The sequence below is a fragment of the Talpa occidentalis genome, unplaced genomic scaffold (genome assembly GCF_014898055.3).
Source record: "Talpa occidentalis isolate TD23 unplaced genomic scaffold, MPIMG_talOcc4v2.1 talOcc4.17, whole genome shotgun sequence".
Taxonomy (NCBI): Eukaryota; Metazoa; Chordata; class Mammalia; order Eulipotyphla; family Talpidae; genus Talpa; species Talpa occidentalis.
The window spans coordinates 7956300-7975812 of NW_023601754.1; the positions used below are offsets into that span (position 1 = coordinate 7956300).

Here is a 19513-nt window from a genome sequence, read left to right on the forward strand (position 1 = left end):
GGTTTTGGGGTGGCAGCAAAGTCTACACAAGACTGCAGGAAAGTAGACCCCATGGCGATTGTGGTATTTCATCAAGCAGACATTGGGGAATATGTGCGGCATGAAGAGACATTGACTTAAAACGAAATCATCGCAAGGACTTATGGCTGTGTGGAAGGGCCTAGCTTTGTTTCCTGTGTGTGTAGGCTCCGCCATCATGTTGAATTTTGTCAACACTGTGACTTCTTCAGGGGCTTGGTTTAATATTCTCTCAATTACAGATCCATGCAGGCTGATTTCTTACTGTGCAGAAATAGCTCAAAAATGGGGTATCAGATCGCTGTGTTTGTGACTAAATGGAACACTGTGTCTTATGTTTGAATCAAAAGACTTCTTGTTTTGAGTAACAAGTTCTACATCCTTGGCACTGAGCACAAGAATGGCTTATCTGTGTTATCTGTGATAACTGTTTTCTTAACTCATGATAAGAACTCAATGGATTTTCTTCATTGTTTATTTTGTGAAAGGTAGATAATGCTTATATGAGAACAGTGAGAGGTATGGGATTTTACAAATGAAATTTGACAAAAGTAATGAGAGTAGTTTATAATTTTCTATTTAGTAGATGCTATGTGGCATGGACGAAAATCTTGGATTCAAACCCCAGTTTTGATCGCTAAGTGGCTTCAATGAGTTGAACTTTGTTTCATTCTTTTTTAAAAAACAGCTTATCGTCTCCCTAAGGATGGTTTTTAGAATTAGAAATCATGATTGTAAAGCACTTAGTACAGTGCCTGGCAAACAAATGGTAAGAATTATTTTCATATTGCATTTACTGTAATTGAGTACGATAAGTAGGGTCTTAAGAGTATAATTTGATTTTATCATCTTGGTTTTTACAAGCTGTTTTCTGGATCTTTGTTTTTCTTGGATGGTGTGATCCCTGCCTGTAATGTTTTCATCACCTTGATTTCCATAGAGAAACAGAATTTTTCTATGAACTTTTACTTACCTGACTGGACTGGACCAAAAGCAGTGATCAGACACCCTGAAATAATTCAGCAGTCTTCCTCACTCCTCCCCAAACTGTGTTTAGAATTATTAAAGTTTTTTTTTTTTAATGAAAAACATTTCACAAAGTTTTTGAAAGTACTTGTAAAATAATTTCTTTAATACACTACTTAATCTTGAATTCCAAAGGTGACTTATCTAAAAATAAAACATTTTTCAACTACAGAAAAACAGGCTACCCACTTCTAACTTTGTATGTAATATGTATCCCACTTTTTTCAAGTCTTCTCCCTTCCAAGTTTGTCTTGTTAAGGTGCTGTTGTATGATGAACACGGTTTTGGTAACACTTAGCACGTTAGAAATAGCACCAAAATTTCTTTATTGCTATTTTGCTTTGTAAATGAGAGCAGTAAACAAAAGCTTTCTGACTAGAGAAATTTATTATTTCCAAGAACTGCAAAGCTGATTTGACTAAAGTAAAGCTTTGACAAAGCCTCTGCCCCAGAAGAAAAGAAGCAGGGTACTGTAGTTAGCTTATTAACATCTTGGCTTGTTTGTGTCGGTAGTTGTTGGGGCATTGAAGAGACGCTTCAAGAAATACAACTGCAGGACCCCAGAAAGAACAATGACAAGGCTCTGGATTGTTGACCACCAGTTCACATAGTTATAGTTTGATTGGAGAAGGAAAAAGTCAGCCGTTTTCCTCATGCGGGCAAAGTTGTAGTGTCGCCACATGTGAAATATGTTCCTCTGCACCTTCCGTGTACTCTCCTGTGGGAAAAGGTGAAATAAAGGTGGTGTCCTCCACTCCATCTAGCCTTACCTGGTTGCTCACCAGCGCTAATCTAAATTAATATGGAAGTTGAATAAGTCATCATTTTATGATATGTATTAAGTTGTGTCTAGTTGTTGAAAATGCTAGTTTTGCTGTAGATGAAAAAAATGGCCTGGATTTTAATTTTTTTAGTTTTTTTAATAATGAAAAATGTGGTAAAACTAGAGGTCTCTCCTAGAGTATCTCTAGATTTAGATATTATTCAGCATATTGCCATTCTGGATAATATCTTCTGTTCTTCATATATGTGGACTACAAGGATCTACAAACTTTTTTTTTTTTAAGATGTGTTTTATTTATACAAGCGCTCTGGGGTACAGGGCAGAGGCGCAGGAGGGTGAGAGGATTTACCAGAGACAGAGTGGGGAGCAGATCAGCCAGCCAGACTGAAAGCACTGCTGAGGGGAGCAGCGGGCAAGACAGGAGAGGTCTGCCACGCCATGTGGGAATCTCCCTGGCCAGCTGGGAATCAATCCCGTGCCACAGAGACTTTGGACAGCTTCACAGCGCTGTGCTCAACCTGCTGCGCCATCAGGGAGGCCCTACAAACTTCTTTTAAAGGTCCAGGCAGTAAATATTTTAGGCTTTGCAGGCTATGTGTTCCGTCACAACTACTGAATTCTGCCATTGTAGCCCAAAAGTAGTGATTGACAATATGTAATTTTCAAATGATTATGGCAGTGTTCACCAGAACTTTCCAAAAACAGGGGAGACTATCAGGAGAATGGGAGAAAAAAAATAAAATCACATGTTTGATAAGTGACATCTAGAATATATTTAAAAATCCTCTTCCAACTCAACAATAAAAAGACAAATAGCCCAGTTTTAAAATGGGCAAAGGATTCAAGTAGATATTTCTCTAAAGAAGATAAATTATCAAAAGCACATAAAAGATGATTGATGTCACTAGTCATTAGGGAGACACCACTTAATCCCCCAAGGCACCACTTCACACCTGCTAGGATGACTGTACATGTTGGTTGATGAGGGTGTGGAGACATTGCAGTCATCATATCTGCTGGTGGGAGTGTAACCACATGACCCACAGTATATTCATACCACTTCTAGGTAAAAATAAATGAAAATGTTCGCACAAAACTGCATGCAATTGTTCACAGCATTATTCATAATAGCCCAAAATGGAAACAACCCAACTGTCTAGCAGCCCGAAGAATGCATAAAGTATATGTCTGTATAAAATAGAATACTACCCATCCTTCACAAAGACTGAAGTACTAATAAGCACTCTCATTTAGCCTGAAACACACAAAGTGAAAGAAGCTAGCCACAAAGGCCACACTGTATGATTCCACTTGTGAAATGTACAGAGGAGGCAAATTTACGGAGTCAGAGAGTAGACTGATAATTGCCCAGAGGATGTGGGAAACGGTGACTAATGTGGTTGAGGTCTCTCTTTGTGTTGATAAAACTTTAGGAAGTGGATGTCGATGATGGTCATAGGACCTTGGAAATACACTAAAAAATCGGTGGTGTGTGCACTTCAAACGGTAAATTGAGTGGTTTTGAATAATATATCAAAAAACAACTGGCATTGGGCCAGATTTGGCCTGTGAGCTGTGATTTGCCAACACCTAGTATAAAACAAATGAAGAATTTCAAGAGCTCCAAAGTCATAAAAATGAAAGGATTCAGATCCTCTTGCCTGTTTGGTTTCTACCCAAGTGAATCCTCACTTAATTGATACTATTCCCATAATTCTAATCTTTCCTCCAAACTTCAAATCCATTTCTACTGATCTTCTCTCCTACAAAAGTTACCTCAATTGCATCCAGAGTGTCATTCAGGTGTTTTCTCTCATTCTTTTGTTTGTGGTCCATCTCAGGGTCCTCGTAGAAGACTCCAAAGTTGAGGTATACTTGCACAGAACCGAAGTGATTTTGCTGATTTTTTATACAAAGCTGATAAAAACCTGTAAAAACCCTGAGATCATTACCAAGACTTGATTTCCTTCCCTCTGTTGACCTCCCACCCTTTTGGTCTCCCTGGAGATTTCTATTTCCTGTTAAATGTGATGCTATAGCATCGCCTTTTTACTTAGGAAGTGCAAAGATCCAATTTTTAAGACACTGATCTTATCTGGAACTTACTTTACTAGAGATTATAATAGCTTTAGTAACTTTAGTTCTGTATCAACTAGAAAACATTATTGCTCCCTCTTTTCTCACCTACAATTTGCACATGTCAAGGAATTTCTGCTCGACATGATGTTTCCCTCCTCATATACTATTAGAGCTTGCGGATACCATCTTTACCTTGAAACTTGGAAAAAGAATTTATACATTGTGAGTAAAAGTTGCTGTCCTAGAGCAACTGCCTGAAAGGGGTTGATAGTTTGGGGTATGTACGGCTGCTGGTTGTCAACTGGGATGGCCTATGTGTGTGTGAAGGGAAGTGGGGCAGTTAGGGCTGTGTGGCTTGTGTTGGTCAAAATGATTGGAAAGCACTGCTACCATGTAGGGAGTCAAGGATGCTGAATTTCTTGTGATGCACGATGGTCTGATGCTGCTGTTGAGAAAGTATTATACTCCTGACCAGAAGAGAGGCCAATTAAAAATTGACTGGCACTGTCCATTATTGATCTGGCTGTGGGAATTTTCTAGTGAATGGAGAGGCTTCGTTGTGGAATGTAGATTTTTTTTTTTTTTTGTCATGGCCATGTGTTTCCTTTTGTTCTGAGTCAGCTTTTGGTAACAAGCTCAAATATTCTGGTAATTGGAAAGAAATGCTGTCCAGTAATAATTTTTTTTTAAAGAGGCATGTATTTTTATTTATCTGTTTGTTTTTTATTTGTTTGTTTATACAAGCACTGGGTACAGTCAGAAGCGTGGGAGGGTGAGAGAATTCACCAGAGCCAGAGTGGGGAGCAGAGCAGGCAGAAGGACCGAAGTACACTGCTGAGGGGAGCAGCGGGCGGCAGGAGAGGTCTGCACACCATGTGGGACCCTCCTCTGGTGGCCGGGGAGCAGCCGGGGATCAAACCGGCGCCGCAGAGGCCGCGGGCAGCTTCGCAACCCAGTGCTCAACCGCTGCACCACCGGGAGGCCCCAGTAATAAATTTCTTAAGTGGAATTCTGTATTAGAAATGGACCTCTCTGTTTTGGCCATTTTCCCATAATCTGATTAATTGGAGATGATGAGGTAAATGTAAGCATCTGGATCCTGGGGTTAATAGTCACCTGGAGGCTCTGCCCCTGCCCTGTCCATAGACTGCCGCTTAATGTCCCTTGGCCATCAGCAGTCCTCAGGAAAATTGTTTTTTTTTTTCTTTTTTTTTATTTATTTATACAAGCACTGGGTACAGTCAGAAGCGCGGGAGGGTGAGAGAATTCCCCAGAGTCAGAGCGGAGAGCAGAGCAGGCAGACTTGACGAAATACACTGCTGAGGGGAACAGCGGGCGGCAGGAGAGGTCTGCGCGCCATGTGAGACCATCACCTGGTGGCCGGGATTGAACCAGTGCTGCGGAGGCTGCGGGCAGCTTCGCAACCCAGCGCTCAACGGCTGTGCCACCAGGGAGGTCCCAGGAATATTGGTTTTTGATGTTGAATGGATGGTGATTTTTTTTTCTGTGTCACCATCCCTGTGAAAAACCAGGCTTTTTACATCTCAGTTAATGAATTTTAGTACTTCCTCATTAATTCCCCAACTTAAAAGAAACTTAATTGCTATTATAATGGTTGTGGTGATGAAAACAGACCTGTCTCTTGGGTAGAGAAGTTAATCTGGCCTCGAACATTCTGAGAGGTGTCTATGAGAAAACCCTGGGGCGTATGTGCAGTGGCAGTAACTTGCCGGTCATGTGACATTCCCAGTATCCGCTGAACCTGCCAAGACACATTAAAGGGGGAGAAAAGCCCCTGCTACATCACCACGAAGCTAGCATCGTGCTAAGACTGCAGTCCTGTGAACATCAGCACGGGACAGTCTGGTGGAATAGACATCTTAAGCCAGCGGTTCTGATTTGCCAGAATTGCCCCTAATGACAAGAGAGTAAACATTGCCCCCCCTCCCCCAGACCCCATAAACTGCAGCATCTTTCCTTGACATCTCTGCCTACACCAGCAAAGGTCACGTTGCTTTTCTGACTTTGTAGCAGACCATGTCCAGCACAGTGGTTCTCAGCCTGGATTAGTACTGCCCAACCCCCCTGAGAATTTGCATTGAGACAGTGATAGTATTAGAAAGCGGGTTTGGGGAGGGATGGCAAAGTTGAATATCCTGCCGCGTTAGAAAGGGTATTGCAGGACAAAGAGTTGCCAATGGCACTGCAGCTAAGAAACTTGTCTCAGACCATGTAGCTGTCATGTATTGGTTAGGATGTTTGATTCTGGCTAAGTTCATGACTGAACTTGCCGGGTTTTGACCTCCTGATGCTATCCCAGACTTGGGCTTCTTTGATGCTTCACAGCAAATAAATAAGGCACTCAATAGGTACTTGTTCTAAGCTGGCTCTTGATAGGCCTAAGCTACAGTGAGCTGACCAGCAGCTACTGTTCTAATATAAAGTTAGAGATAATAAAAAGTTGATAAGTTACTTTAAAATAAATTTTAAGTTACAGTGGGAGTAATATCAATATCATCTATTGCTATATAAATAAAAATTAGAAAGTAAACAGGTTTCTAAGATAAAGAGCAAAGGAAATGAATTGCCTCTAACTTTGCCATGGAACTCACCAAGCACTATGGTGCTAGACTCAGGGCACCTGGTCTGTGAACAGGTGTCGAAAATAGTCACTTTCTTAGAAGAAATGACAGTCTGGCCAAATAGGGAGACTTTGAGCCAGCAGTTCTCCTACTTGCCAGAATTGCCCTTAAAGAGAAGAGAGTAAGTGTTGCTCTCCCAGACCTCATAAACTGCAACATCTTTCTCTGAAATCTCTGGATCTACCTCCAAAGTTCATGTGACTTTTCTTTCATCTTGGTACCACACCCATATGTTTTAACATCTAAAAATGCATTCTCTTCCCCTCTCAGCTCCAAACCTGAGTACATGCTATGATTAGCTCTCTGAGATGCCGTCTGTGCTGTGCTGCTGTAGTCCCCCCTGAGAAGTCAACACACTTGAGAAGTCAAACCATATGTTTTTGTCATCATCTGTCCATCAAGAATTTTCATCCAACTCTAGGTCCATTTCATTAACAGATGGGAAATTACAGCATAATAAAGACAATCAAAATCCTGCGTTCATGTAAAACGTGACCCATATTATAAAAGGAAACCAAAAAATCCCCAGTATGGCCCAGGAGCCCAAGTACCTCATAAGTGAAATAGAAGAAGCCAGTCTGGTGGGCAAATTGCCAGAAGCATTCTGCACCTCCTGGAGGGATCATGATGGCAAAGTCATATCGATCGGCTCCGTGGAAGAGTGGCTGATCTCCAGAACCATTTAGGGGTTCTGTCTTCTGGCTTCTCACAGAGGTCACTAGGTTCAGAACCAGCAGTCCAGCACCAAGGAGCAAAGTGAACATGCTGCTTTCTGGAGACTCCCCTGTAAGTAAACTGCGTGCAGCTTGTGGAACCACGTAGTCCAGACAACCACTGTGGTAATCATTAACCCCACGAACCACATTTGGGCCAGTTTCAGGGCCATGCATAGATATTCCAGGATAGAGCTGGCATAGTACTCTCATATTTGGCTCACAGGAACAGTGACTTACAAAGCCTGTTTCACAGATACCAGGTAGAATGTGCTAGAATGTACTCAGAAGAGGTATTTAAATTCTTTGGGCTCATTTTTCAGTTCTGTTTCTTGGAAATAAAGCATTTTGGGTACGTTTATTAACAGCTGTCTGAATATACTTAAGTTATCGGAGAAGATTGTTCTCACTTTTTCATCTTTAATTGCTAGAAGACACCTATTGCTCTTATGTCACACATAGGACATGTGATTTCAACAGACTTCCTTCTTCCCGGTGCTATAACTTTGAAAGCAAAAGCACAGCTTGGAAATGTGTGCAAAAATATTAATGGATGAATAGTGTGAACAAGACAATGGTCTGACCCCTCCACTGATAGTCCTTCTTGTTCTGCTACTTTGCACCTGTTAATTCATCTAAAGCAATCCAAAACTCATTTAAAGACTGTTGAATTGCTTAAACTCTTGATCTTTCTTCTTTTATCCCTGAATTCAGCACCCACGGGAAGGTTCATTGAACACCCACTCGCTTCATGGCTAGCACTGAGTTAAGGGATTTACATACCTGTATCTTATTCTCACAACGGCCCTGCAAGAGAAGTACCACTGCCCACTGCATTACAGATAAAGAGACACTTTCAAAGATTCCAGGAACTGGATCCACTGTCTAGTAAGCACAACTGGCATAGCTGGGGCTGAATGGACCTCACATATCTTACCTGCCAGGCCAGTGTTTGTCAGTTACTGAGTTCTGGACAATGTATAAATGGTTTTATTTCATCCATAATCTTAATAAAACAGTATTAGCACCTCCTACCTCAGAATTCACTGTACTGTTGACTCCAAGTGGTTAGCACTTTGTCACAAGCTAATAAAGAACAGCCTTCGTAACTGTGATCAGTTCTAGCAAAGGCCAGAAAACATCACAGCACTCAGGAGACACAATCACTCTGCAGTAGTCTTGCTTAGGAGAAGGTGGGCAAGACGGCAACGCTTTCTTAGTACACAGCAGCATCCTCAATCTGAGTCCCATCATTGCCACAGTCATGATCAGTGACTTAAAGTCAGCGAAACACAGTTACAGTGTATTTCAACAGTTCTAGAAAAGCTGTAGGCACAGTCTAACATTTGTACGCATTTCAGTGACACTCCAGTAACACAAAAGTTACATGAAACATGGAACTCTGCATTTTTTAAATTTGAGAAACAGTTGTTACAGTATTTTGCTTCCTTACATGCATCACAGTGTTGCCCTTCTGTTAAGGAAAGAAAAGCTTCAGGATTCCCCATCCAGTTTGGAAGGTGACCACAACTAGCTGCAACCAGAAGGTGGCTGGATCAGGAGGGATCAAGTTCTCACCTTCTCACTGCAGTTTCATTTGGGGTTAACAGAAAAACAGGAGTACCAAACACAAACGTGTAGTTATAGCAGTAAAGCTGTACAAAATTTCCAACTTACAGCTACAGGATACATTTTAAAATTTCAGTGTTTTACACCTTGCCTTTCAAGGGATAATTTTTTTGTCTCCAAGAATATGGTATATGAAGAAGTGGACAAATTCAGAGGGATCTTCCACAACTTTTGTACACTGCTTGCAAAGATTATAAAATTCAGTACGGCCTTTGGATGACCTCAACTTCTTAACATAGTCAACATGGTTCATAAAAGCCTGTTCAACATTTTGTTACCTCTGCCTATTCATACATGCTGTGCTGCAATTAAAATGCTACTTAAGTTTGAGAGAAGCAGTACTTTAATGAAGAATGCTACAAGTTATGGACAATAATTAGTTCCCGTATTTTAAAAAAAGATTACAGAAAACACTTTACTGAATATTTTTTTTTTTTTTTTTTTTTTTGCTAAAAAGTCTTAAAGGATGTCCAAGAAACAGCAAGCACAACACGGTACAAAAGGAAAAGGGAGAAGGGAATGTTGAATTTCAGTGCAAGACACTAACACAGCACAACTAGGGAATCAAGCGGAAGCAACCATTTCACAAAGAATGGAATTAGACATTTATAGTCAATTGGGATTTTCTTTTAGGCTTTAAAAGTCCAGCATAAGGTAGGGAATTGTCAGGAGAGGATGGGGGAGAGGCTAAGTTTATCTACAATCACCATTTTACCAAAAAACACATAGGTTCAACCACATGAGAAATGGAGGTTAAACCTGTCTGTGCAGCCCAGCAAATGATACAAGCAAATGCCAAGACAGTCAGATCTCAGTATTGATGTCACAACGGGCTAAGCAGTTTTAAAAGGACTCTGATTTTACCAGGACTGGTCTCTCATCAACCTGGGCTCATAACAAAGGTCCTTTGCATTTGCATTGGAAGGCCAAAGCTTTACCTGGATAGAGTTCACTCCAAATAATGCTCATGTTGCTGGTTTTAACAGGTTGTGAAGTCAAAAGTGGCTCCTAACAGACTCCACCATTTCCTAGGAGAGGTTCTACTAATTACCAGGAATTTAAATTCAAGCAAACCACTAAAGAAGGGAAATACTAATGATATTCTGGCACTGTACAAGCTATGTGCCTGTCATCTCTGCCAAGGACATGGGGGGGGACTTGGCTTTGTTTCTTAGCTCCGAGAGCGGTAAAGTGAAACTGGGACCGCCCCTCATGTCGAAGGAGGATGCCCAAAATTCTCATCCCAGCCCAGCTTCTGAAAGAAACAGACTACCAGGGGCTATTATTAGGAACCATGCTCCTATGAATTCTGTGGAATGAAAGCCTGTTTCAGTTCATGCCAAGTCTTTTCATGGTCCGCCAGCGATCCTTTATCATCACAGCTGTTCGGTTAACAAATGGGTAATTTTTAGAAATGGCAGCCCAGTTTCCTTCCCCGTATTTCTGCACGCCAGCCTTGACCCACTCACTCTCTTCTACAGTCCATTTCTGCAAAAGAAAACCAAGAAGTTTATCACAACCTATCTCTGCACTTTTTTTTTTTAAGTTACTCACATTTTTATACAGTGAAGAGGAAACTAAAGAATCCTACAAGATTGGTCTGAACCCAAAGGACGGTTGTATTTTTAAAACATGACAAATAACACTGGATTTAGACATTTGATAATTTTCAATGGCCTGCCATTTCATCTCAGCTAATAATCACTTATACATATATTCAGAACTTCAGATGTGCATTGTGAAGGGTTGGTATATATGGCTAGCTTCTGTCCTACATTTTTCCTCCAGAAAGTAACTATTTAGTTTGAATTATCTGAAAATCACACAAAAGCACAAAATTTTAGAGCCAGGTTACACAGCCAGGTTACACAGCCTTTGAGATGTAGGGACTTATCTTACCTCTGTTCTACCCACACAACCATAAAAGAGAATTTTTAATTACCTGCTTTTTTGTTATACTGGTTGCACTGTCTTCATCTGGTGCTGCTGGAAAACATTAAAAGTAGACTCATTTCAGAGTTCACCTTTCTCTACATAAACCATAAGAAAAAGACATATAATGTCCCTAAAGGGAAAAACTTGATTTAAATTTCACAAACTTTGAAAAATGTAAGGACATCCCTAAAGGATAGTTTATTTTTGTCCTTTGTTTGCAAGGCACCAATCATTTCAACCTATGAGAATCTGTACAATGAAAACAGAGGCATTCAATAAACGTTGGTTAATGATGAATTTGGGGCTTTTTTTTTTTTTTTAATTTAGTTTTGCACAGAAGAACTGGGATGTAGGCCAGAGGTGCAAGGGTTGAGAGAGCTCACCAGAGACAGAGTGGAGAACAGAACAGTGGATCTACTGAAATACACTGCTGAGGGGAGCAGCGGGTGAGACAGGAGAGGTCTGCTGCGCCATGTGGGTAGCTCCCTGGCCGGGGATCAAACTTGTGCTGCAGTGGCCTGGTCGCCTTCTGCGACCAGGGAGGCCCCCCAAATGGTCATTTTCCAAAATTACTGAGGGGCTGGTATTTTAACCCCATATGAAAATGAATGTATGGCTAGATGAATGAGTATATACATGGACATACACCTTTATAGATGTGCATATAGGTATACATACATATGCAGGTATATGTATGTACGTGTTTTTCATGGTTCATTTCCTTAAAAGAACAGGGTGATACTGCTTTTCTGCTTTGACAGACCATGCGGGATGTGGGCAGGTTCACCCTCCCACTATAGGAAATACCAGTCTTCAAAAAACATGCCCCAAGAGGTTAAAGACACAGCACTATCAAGCCTTCGAAGCAACATGAGTTCCATCCCCCGCCACCCAGGGAGCTGACCCACATGGTGCAGCAGACCTCTCCTGTCTTACCCGCTGCTCCCCTCAGCAGTGTATTTCAGTAAATCTCCCTGTTCTGCTCTCCACTCTCTGGTGAATCCTTTCACACACATACCCCATACCTCTGACCTACACCCCAGTTCTTGTATGCATAAATCAATCTTTTTTTAAAAATGCCCCAAGGTAATTTTAAGGACCAGAGGGCTACAGGATGGTCTAGAATTATAAAAGGTATGTCATGTCAAGCCTATGAGAGCCAGTGAAAAAAGCTGTAAGAAAAAGTAAAGTTGTATAATCATGAAACTTGACAGAGTGCCTTAGCAGATGCCACTCTTCCAGCAATGCTTTTTTTTTTTTTTTTATTTTAAGATTTATTTATTTATTTATACAAGCACTGGGTACAGTCAGAAGCGCAAGAGGGTGAGAGAACTCACCAGAGCCAGAGCGGGGAGCAGAGCAGGCAGAAGGACCAAAGTACACTGCTGAGGGGAGCAGCGGACGGCAGGAGAGGTCTACGCACCATGTGGGACCCTCCTCCCGTGGCTGGGGAGCAGCTGGGGATCTAACTGGCGCTGCAGAGGCTGCAGGCAGCTTCGCAACCCAGCGCTCAACCGCTGCGCCACAGGGGAGGCCCCCAGCAATGCTTCTTAAACAATGGAGAAAGGTGACTCAGGAAAGGGATACTTCTAAGGAGATTATTTTTCATTTACAAAGTATTTCATACTACAGTGGAAGCAGATTTCTAAATATGACAAGTCTGGGCTGTACTGGAAGTGAATGTTTTCTGTAACTTATATTCTGTTGTTCAGAATATTTAATGCCACTTGTACTGGTTTTATTTCCCCTACTTTCTATATGATCTTGCCAACTATGTTTTTCTCAATGAAGATATTTTTTAAGGACAGCCTTTGGAATTGGCAAAGGATTCCTGTTGCTGTGTTTCAAAGGTATTTAGAATCTCCAAAATTAAGATTTAATATTAAGATATTTCCATTAGAATGCAAAATATGTGATGAGGGATTCTAATGCAAATGCTGTTAAGTTCAGTATTAACTATGGAAAAAATGAAGCTTCTCATCTTAGGGGAAAAATATGAAAGAACTGGTAAGGGATTTTGTACTTAAGTAAATGCAGGGAATACCTACTTTTACCTTTTCCAATTAAAAGTCTTTAGGAAGAACATCAATTATAAATACAGGGCTTATTGAAACAAAACCAAGAATTTTCTTTAAAGTGTTGCTTTGACAGTCTTCATTGTTTAGTAGAAAAGGACATAAAATTGACTCTTTATGAATCAGTGAGGAACTTAACAAACTTTGTCTAGTTTGGAGACAAGCACTTTCTGGAAAATTAATGTGACAATAGCATGCATCAGCCATTCAGCAAGTGTCCAAGAAAGACAAGGAGAATCTCCTAGCTTACCCTGAACTGGAAACAGTTCTTCCTCTTCCACCCAAGACTCCTTTTCTTCAACCCCATTAGAGCTGTTCCACTTGCCTTTGGGTACTCTGAGGGGAGATCAGTGAGAGGACAAGTTGTAAAACAGATGCATCCTAGGTCATCCCATATTCTGCCCCTGGCTTGCTTTCGGCCCTAGACTTTGGTCCTGTTCTACTGCGACACCATTTGAGGTTCACCTACAGACAACTCTCAAACCCACTGTCCTTTTTCCTAACCTAGCCAGGCAGGTCCATGTCAACATCTCTCAGAAGCAGGATCACCCATCAAATTCAGCATTTCACTTTACCCTTCAAAATCTGTTCATTTTCTTTTTTGGTTTGGTTTTGACCCTTTCAAAGATCTTAACATTCTTCTAATGTAGAAGCTGCAAGCTCTTCCTCCTTCACAGACGTGCTCTATTTCTTATCTCTAGGCTGCTCTTTCCCCTAGTCCAAACCAATGGTACCCTTCACCATGGTACCCTTCACCAGTATTATGTAGCCTCTTAAGCAGAGCCTCTGCCCTCCACCCCTTCCCCTTCCAGAATCACCTGAACAATCCTTAAATTACCATCCCTCCCCTATTTGTGATGGCGTCTCACTACCTAAACAAGGAAGCCTAAATGCATACATGGGGAAAATCAAGATCATCCAATCTGGCATGAGTTTCTTGTGACAGTGCCTCTTTTCCCACCACACTAACAGAACCATGCTCCTTTGCGCCTCCTCCCTCCTGTAAAATCTGTTCTTTGCTTCCTCTCTAGGTACGTTCCCTCTGCTTGGGATTCCTTTCCTCGCCAAGTGAAATCCTACCTTTCTCTCAAGCCTATCTTTCTCCACAGAGCCTGCCCTAACTACTGACACCCAACACACACATTGCTCCTGCTCCTCTTTTCACAACACACCCTTAACCGTGAGCTTGAAGGCAGGGCCACATCTTCATTTGTCTGTCCCAAACAGCTAGCACCATAACGCATACCCTATCAGGAACTGGAGAAATACAACTAAACTAATAATGGGATTACAAAGGAATGCACAGGAGTCATACCATCAAAAATTAGAATAAGCAAACAAGAATCCTTCCTGTGAACATAAGATGTCAAGTACTTGTGTGTAACCCAAAAAGTCCCAAAACAAAAAAAATGTAGTTGATCTTTTTGAGTTAACTCTAACTATGTTTTCTTGAGTAATAATACAGCTGCTCTGGCACCAGAGCACAGCACAACTCTGACCTCAGTATTGTAACATCTTTTACAAAACAAACATGGAAAGCATTTGAAGTGATTTTGAAGAATTACCTCAAAATAATCGAGAAAACTTAACCAAGAGAGTAGACACAAACCTCTTTTTCCTTCTCTCCTAAGAAATTTAGTTTGAAGGCTGAGTATTTTTGCAAATGAGTAAGGAAAACAATTTGTTTACTAAGTGCATACACATGAAAATTCCTTAAGTTCCATATAAAATTACCTAGCTATAGGCTGAGACACTGGTGGATTACTTACTCTTCTTTTGTTTTAAAATCGAATCCTAGTCCCCAAAATGTTACTTCTGAGAATAAATTTACTTGAGACAAAGTGGGGGGAAAAATTACATGAGAATTTTCCTTCTCAGGAATATGTTGCTAATATTTATACATTAAGAGTCACGCTGGGTTACAGTTTATATTTTCTGTCTGCTTATCCCAGTTCTGGGACAAACCTTAACCTGTGGGCCCTCCAGTGCATCACTTTGAGGAATTGTTCTTTCTTCCTGTGTACAACCTATGCAGACTCAGCATTTATTGCATGCACAAGATGTTTTGGTTCTTCCTAATTTCGTGTTGAGGAAGGGGCTGAGATCTGGGTCTTCATCTTAACTGTCAGGTGGCTCTGCCACCCAGACAAGTCAGCTCACTTCCTGGTCCTTGCGCTTCTCATTGAAGTTAGAACTTGATGAGCAATGAAGGGTCTAGAGCTGTAGGCATACTATAGCCTACAGTGCTGGTCTTTGTACAGTCCTTGTGAAGAATGGTTTTTAAATTTTTAAAGGGTTGTAAGAAAAAAAGAGACATAAATAACCCTCAAAGTCCAAAACATTAACCATTTGCTGACCTTTTTTTAATAGAAGTTTGGGGTATGGGCCATTTAATTGAAGGAACCCAAAATTATTATTTTATTTGGCTAATAAACATCTGGTAAGCACCTCTGTGCCAAGTATCATGGATGATATAAAAATCTAGTAGTTGTGGCTCTGTCCTCCAAATGAGTTACCCTAATCTTGCCTTTCCCTCTTGATTCCATTGCCCAGCTTCCCCCAGGCCCTGACTGCTCAGGTGGCAACAGTCTCCAGCCTCCCTCATCCCTCCTTTCCCTGGGTGCCACAATTCCTAAGGGTGTCTTATTAGGCCTTCAGGTTGCTGTGTTAGAATTATCTGGGGGCATAATTAGAAAAGCAGTTTATAGAGCATTCCTGCGTCCCTTCTAATTCAGGAGCCCGAGAATGTGTATTTCTTAAAATGTTCCACAGGTAACTGACATGAACCCCAATTTGAGAATCTTTGCCTAACAGATTACAACAGAAACTCAAGATCCAGCCCATCAACCCAGCCATATTTTTTTCTCCCCTCATCCTCTCATGCACTCTTCCATATAGACTACAGGAAGTTTTCTGGAACATGCCTTCCTCATGCCTGTATGCAAAGGGCTCCTGCTTCCCAGAACCCTCCACCCCCTCTGTTTGATGACCTCCTACTCCTTCAAGACCAGCCTGACTCTGCTTCTCTGCAAGATGTGCCCCACCCCCAACTGCCAAGCAGGCTCATCTCTCTTCTTTCCTAGAGCTGCCAGGACACCTCACATGCACCCCACCCTCCCCCCCTTTACAGCTAGGCTCACAGGATCCCTTTTTCCTTAAAGGGCCAGATAGTAACCATCTGCTTTTAGGCCTTACTCTATCTGTTGAAACTCAAAATAGCGTCAAAAGCAGCCAGACAATATGTAAATGATGGGTATGGCTGTGTTCCATAAAACTTTATTTACAATACAGGCAGCAGGCAGATTTGGCCCAGGAGCCATAGTTTGCCAATCTCTGCTTTAGTGTACCCATCGAACTTTCATACCCTTGACAGATGAGAGGAGGCTATGTATGTCTAAAACCTTCATACAGCCCCCTTTGTAAAGCCACTGTAATCACTCACACTTGAGTTCCTCATCTGTTCATGGAAGTAGACCTACCCTCCACAGGCCTGTGAGGAGCGCATGAGATCATCTATCAAATGGGAATAAGTGTGTGGAGCTGCATCTGCTTGCCCCTCAGCTATGTCCATCTGCCAGACTTACTTTCAAACACAGCAGTCATACACACAGTACAAATTTGTACCTTAGTGTAAATCACCTATCAGATGCCACAGCAGCTCAGGGCACCTAGTGCATACATGCCAGAGCACGGGTCCCCAAACAACTACAACAGAGAACAGTGGTAGATGGCAGTGGCCTTGGGAAACCAGTGAGGTGATGACTTAACAGCAGGTGACCAGGAGCGATGGAGGAGGCAACGTTTAAGATGCAGCCTGGTGTATATGGTACAGGCCACAATTTTTGTGTCAAGAATGACTTGGAGTAAAAATTCCAAAGCAAACTTTGCCACTTTTTAGCTGTGTCACTTCAGGAAAGTTAATAACTTCTCAATTTTCCTCATCTATAAAATGGGAATACTGTATCACAGAGTGAGGATTGCAGATTCAGTAAAATAATAGACAGACATGCTGGGCCCATAGAAACACTTAGCATCAGGTTCTCTTCCCTTTGAAGGATGATGGGATTCTGACAAGCAATGATGGAGGGATGATAGTTAACCGTGGGCAATGAGAGAAAGCGAGAGGACAGTAGTAGAAATAAACAGGGGGTTCCAGAGAGAGGGAACAGGCCAGCTTGTCTGGAGGAAGGACCCACCACAGGGCACAAAGGGTAGCAAAACTCGAAACTCGGGTTGCAGTGATGATGGGGAGCAAAATGAGGGCTTTCTAATGACTGCCCCCACAGAACCTAGCAGAACGTGGGCGATTAGTAAATATTTACTGTGTTTGCCAAGTCTCAAATGCTCATAGAAGGTGCAAAGCTAAATTAGTCAAGTCTCTTCAAGGATCAAAGTAGGTGACTCAATTCAAACAAATTCCTTTTAACAAACAAGACTAATATTTAGTAGCGAAGGCACTCAGAAGGTTGCTAATAACGAAAGCAGTGATGATGAGGAAGAGGCTCTGTAAGCCTCCCATCCTCATTCATGCCCTGGAGTCCCAGGGGTGGGACTTCAGAACTGGCAGGGATGGCTATGTCATCACTTCCCACTCCCGAGTCACATTCTAGCAGTCTGAGCAAGCCTTGGTGATGAATAACTTAGCTGAAAGTTACTTCATTCATGGAAGCAATACCAGGCCCAACCAGGACCACCAACCAGCCCCCAAACTGCTACAAAGGAGGTCTTCATACTTGGGATTCTTCTCCCCAGGGAGGGGTTGGTTGGGAACAGTGGGCTTGGATGGTGATGGTGGAACGACGTCCTGGGAGGAGTCGAGGCCTGTGCTCGGCTCAGTACTCTGGCTGTCCTCCTCCAAAACCAATCTGCTTATTGTCATGCGCTTGGTCTTGGGTTGCAGTTCAGAGCCACCCTCAGCAGAGGCTGAATTTTCATTTTCATCTTTTCTCGGTCTCTTGTTTTTGAGGGCTGGTGATGGTGGGGATACTTGATTAGGCAGTACCAGGTCTTTCTGGTCCAGTTTTGAGAAGGCTGCCTCAGAATCCTGTGCACTGGACAGAGTCTTGAAAGCTGCTTTCAGAGTCATAATTCCAATGGTGGTTGGAGTATTTCTTAACTGCCTACAAATAAAGCAAACAAAGATCCATTTTACCACTGCTGACACAGCCACCACTTTTTCAAAGTGTGGAGCTTCAAACTAGAGGACTCTTCATGTTGAGAACTCTTCTTTTAGAAGCTGTTTGATACAACCTTTATGAAAGCGTCCAATGAATATAAGCAAGGGCTTTAAATATGACATGTCAGTTAAATTATGGAGTTTAAATTCCAAGTAAGAGAAACATAAAGGAACAAGGCCAAGGTCTCTCTCCAGAGACTCTATGAGTGATGTGCTACCTCACTGTCTGTATGGACTGAAGTAATGCTTTCATTATAGAGCACACTGCATAGTCCCCAACAATTCCCAGTCCATCTGAAGAAACAACTGACAACCTGGCAGTCTCACCCTGAGATCCTTCTTCCAGTGTCCCAGCTAACATTCGTGTGAAAGAAATAAAAGACTGTCTACATTCCGCCCTTTTTTCCTACAGTAAAGTTATGCATGGGATCCTGAGAATTCCTCAGAGTAAGACGGTCTACACAGTGTTTGAACAGTAAGAAAATGCCCTTTCAAAAATAAAGTTCATCTGTCATTTGGAACAGCTCATGTGCTTAACTAAACAATTGTTTTCGGTGTTTTTTGGGTTTTTTTTTAACTAAACAATTGTTAAGAAAGGGCAAACTAGCAGCCTGCAGGCTGAACCCAGCTGGCAGATGTGTCCTGCTGCAGGTTTGTTTTCTTTTTTTTTTTTTTTTTTTTTTTTTTTTTTTTTATAGAGGCATGTTTTATTTATCTATTTATTTGTTTGTTTGTTTTGTTTATACATGCACTGCGTACAGTCAGAAGCGCGGGAGGGTGAGAGAATTCACCAGAGCCAGAGCAGGGAGCAGAGCAGGCAGAAGGACCGAAGCACACTGCTGAGGGGAGCAGCGGGCGGCAGGAGAGGTCTGCGCACCATGTGGGACCCTCCTCCGGTGGCCGGGGAGCAGCCGGGGATCGACCCTGCACCGCAGAGGCCACGGGCAGCCTCGCAACCCAACGCTCAACCGCTGCGCCACCGGGGAGGCCCAGGTTTGTTTTCTTAAATTGGATTAACAACATATAAAAATAGAGAAATTTGAGAATGAAATGTCTCATGCAAAAATCTGAACTGACTTTTGGGTATCCTCGGACATGGTGATGTACCGGCAGTTACTGAAGCACGGCCCTCTCCGGTTCACAAGCCCTGGTGGTCTACTGTGTTATCCTAGACCCAATTTGCTCCTTTGTATTTCCTACCAGACCCCAAAAGCATCTTGTGACGGTCTTGGGAATCTGATTCACAAGTCTGAATACTGTTTCTTGAATGTATTAAGAGATGTATCCACAAGGAAGTACTAGGTAGATACAGGTGAGGCAAGGAGAGAGAAACAGAAGGAAAGAACCTTTGAGGAATTTCTGTCAGGGATCCAAATCCCATCTCCAATGTCCTCACTTTCCCAGGGAGTGTTCTATAATTTCCATGGTGCCTTGTG

General features: G+C 42.0%; 3 protein-coding genes across 7 annotated transcripts in view; 1 reads left to right on the forward strand and 2 right to left on the reverse strand.

Moving 5' to 3' along the window:
* NIP7 (nucleolar pre-rRNA processing protein NIP7) overlaps window positions 1-19513 on the forward strand; it is a 99123-nt gene that overhangs the window by 1518 nt on the left and 78092 nt on the right. The window contains exon 5 of one of the 4 annotated variants that reach the window (XM_037516001.2): window positions 6820-10864. The exons of 1 other annotated variant lie outside the window; for it this stretch is intronic. In XM_037516001.2, coding sequence (XP_037371898.1) covers window positions 6820-6831 — 12 coding nt within the window. In that variant the 3' untranslated portion in view covers window positions 6832-10864. 2 more of the 4 variants (XM_054696945.1, XM_037516000.2) reach the window with 2 other exon arrangements.
* TMED6 (transmembrane p24 trafficking protein 6) lies at window positions 1499-8213 on the reverse strand. Its single transcript, XM_037516004.2, has 4 exons — window positions 7101-8213; window positions 5543-5669; window positions 3605-3756; window positions 1499-1762 (listed from the first exon to the last, which is right to left on the reverse strand). The coding sequence occupies exons 1-4, from the start codon at window positions 7473-7475 to the stop codon at window positions 1529-1531; spliced, it is 888 nt and encodes a 295-aa protein (XP_037371901.1). The 5' UTR covers window positions 7476-8213; the 3' UTR covers window positions 1499-1528.
* Window positions 8928-19513, reverse strand: part of TERF2 (telomeric repeat binding factor 2) — a 25139-nt gene continuing 14553 nt past the window's right edge. Inside the window, exons 7-10 of one of the 2 annotated variants that reach the window (XM_037515997.2) lie at window positions 17635-18021; window positions 13152-13237; window positions 10834-10877; window positions 8928-10379 (exon numbers count right to left, since the gene is read on the reverse strand). In XM_037515997.2, coding sequence (XP_037371894.1) covers window positions 10221-10379; window positions 10834-10877; window positions 13152-13237; window positions 17635-18021 — 676 coding nt within the window. In that variant the 3' untranslated portion in view covers window positions 8928-10220. The remainder of the gene's footprint in view (window positions 10380-10833; window positions 10878-13151; window positions 13238-17634; window positions 18022-19513) is intronic. The other variant, XM_054696943.1, reaches the window with a different exon arrangement.

Excerpts from the sequence above, each read along its gene's own strand:
- TMED6 (XM_037516004.2), bottom strand. The coding sequence starts at position 7,475 with ATGAGAGTACTATGCCAGCTCTATCCTGGAATATCTATGCATGGCCCT. Across the intron at positions 5,670-7,100 it reads TCTTCTATTTCACTTATGAG|GTTCAGCGGATACTGGGAAT; the intron begins GTACTTGGGCTC and ends GTGTCTTGGCAG. Across the intron at positions 3,757-5,542 it reads CTTCTCTACCCAAGAGACAG|GTTTTTATCAGCTTTGTATA; the intron begins GTCTGTTTTCAT and ends GGGTTTTTACAG.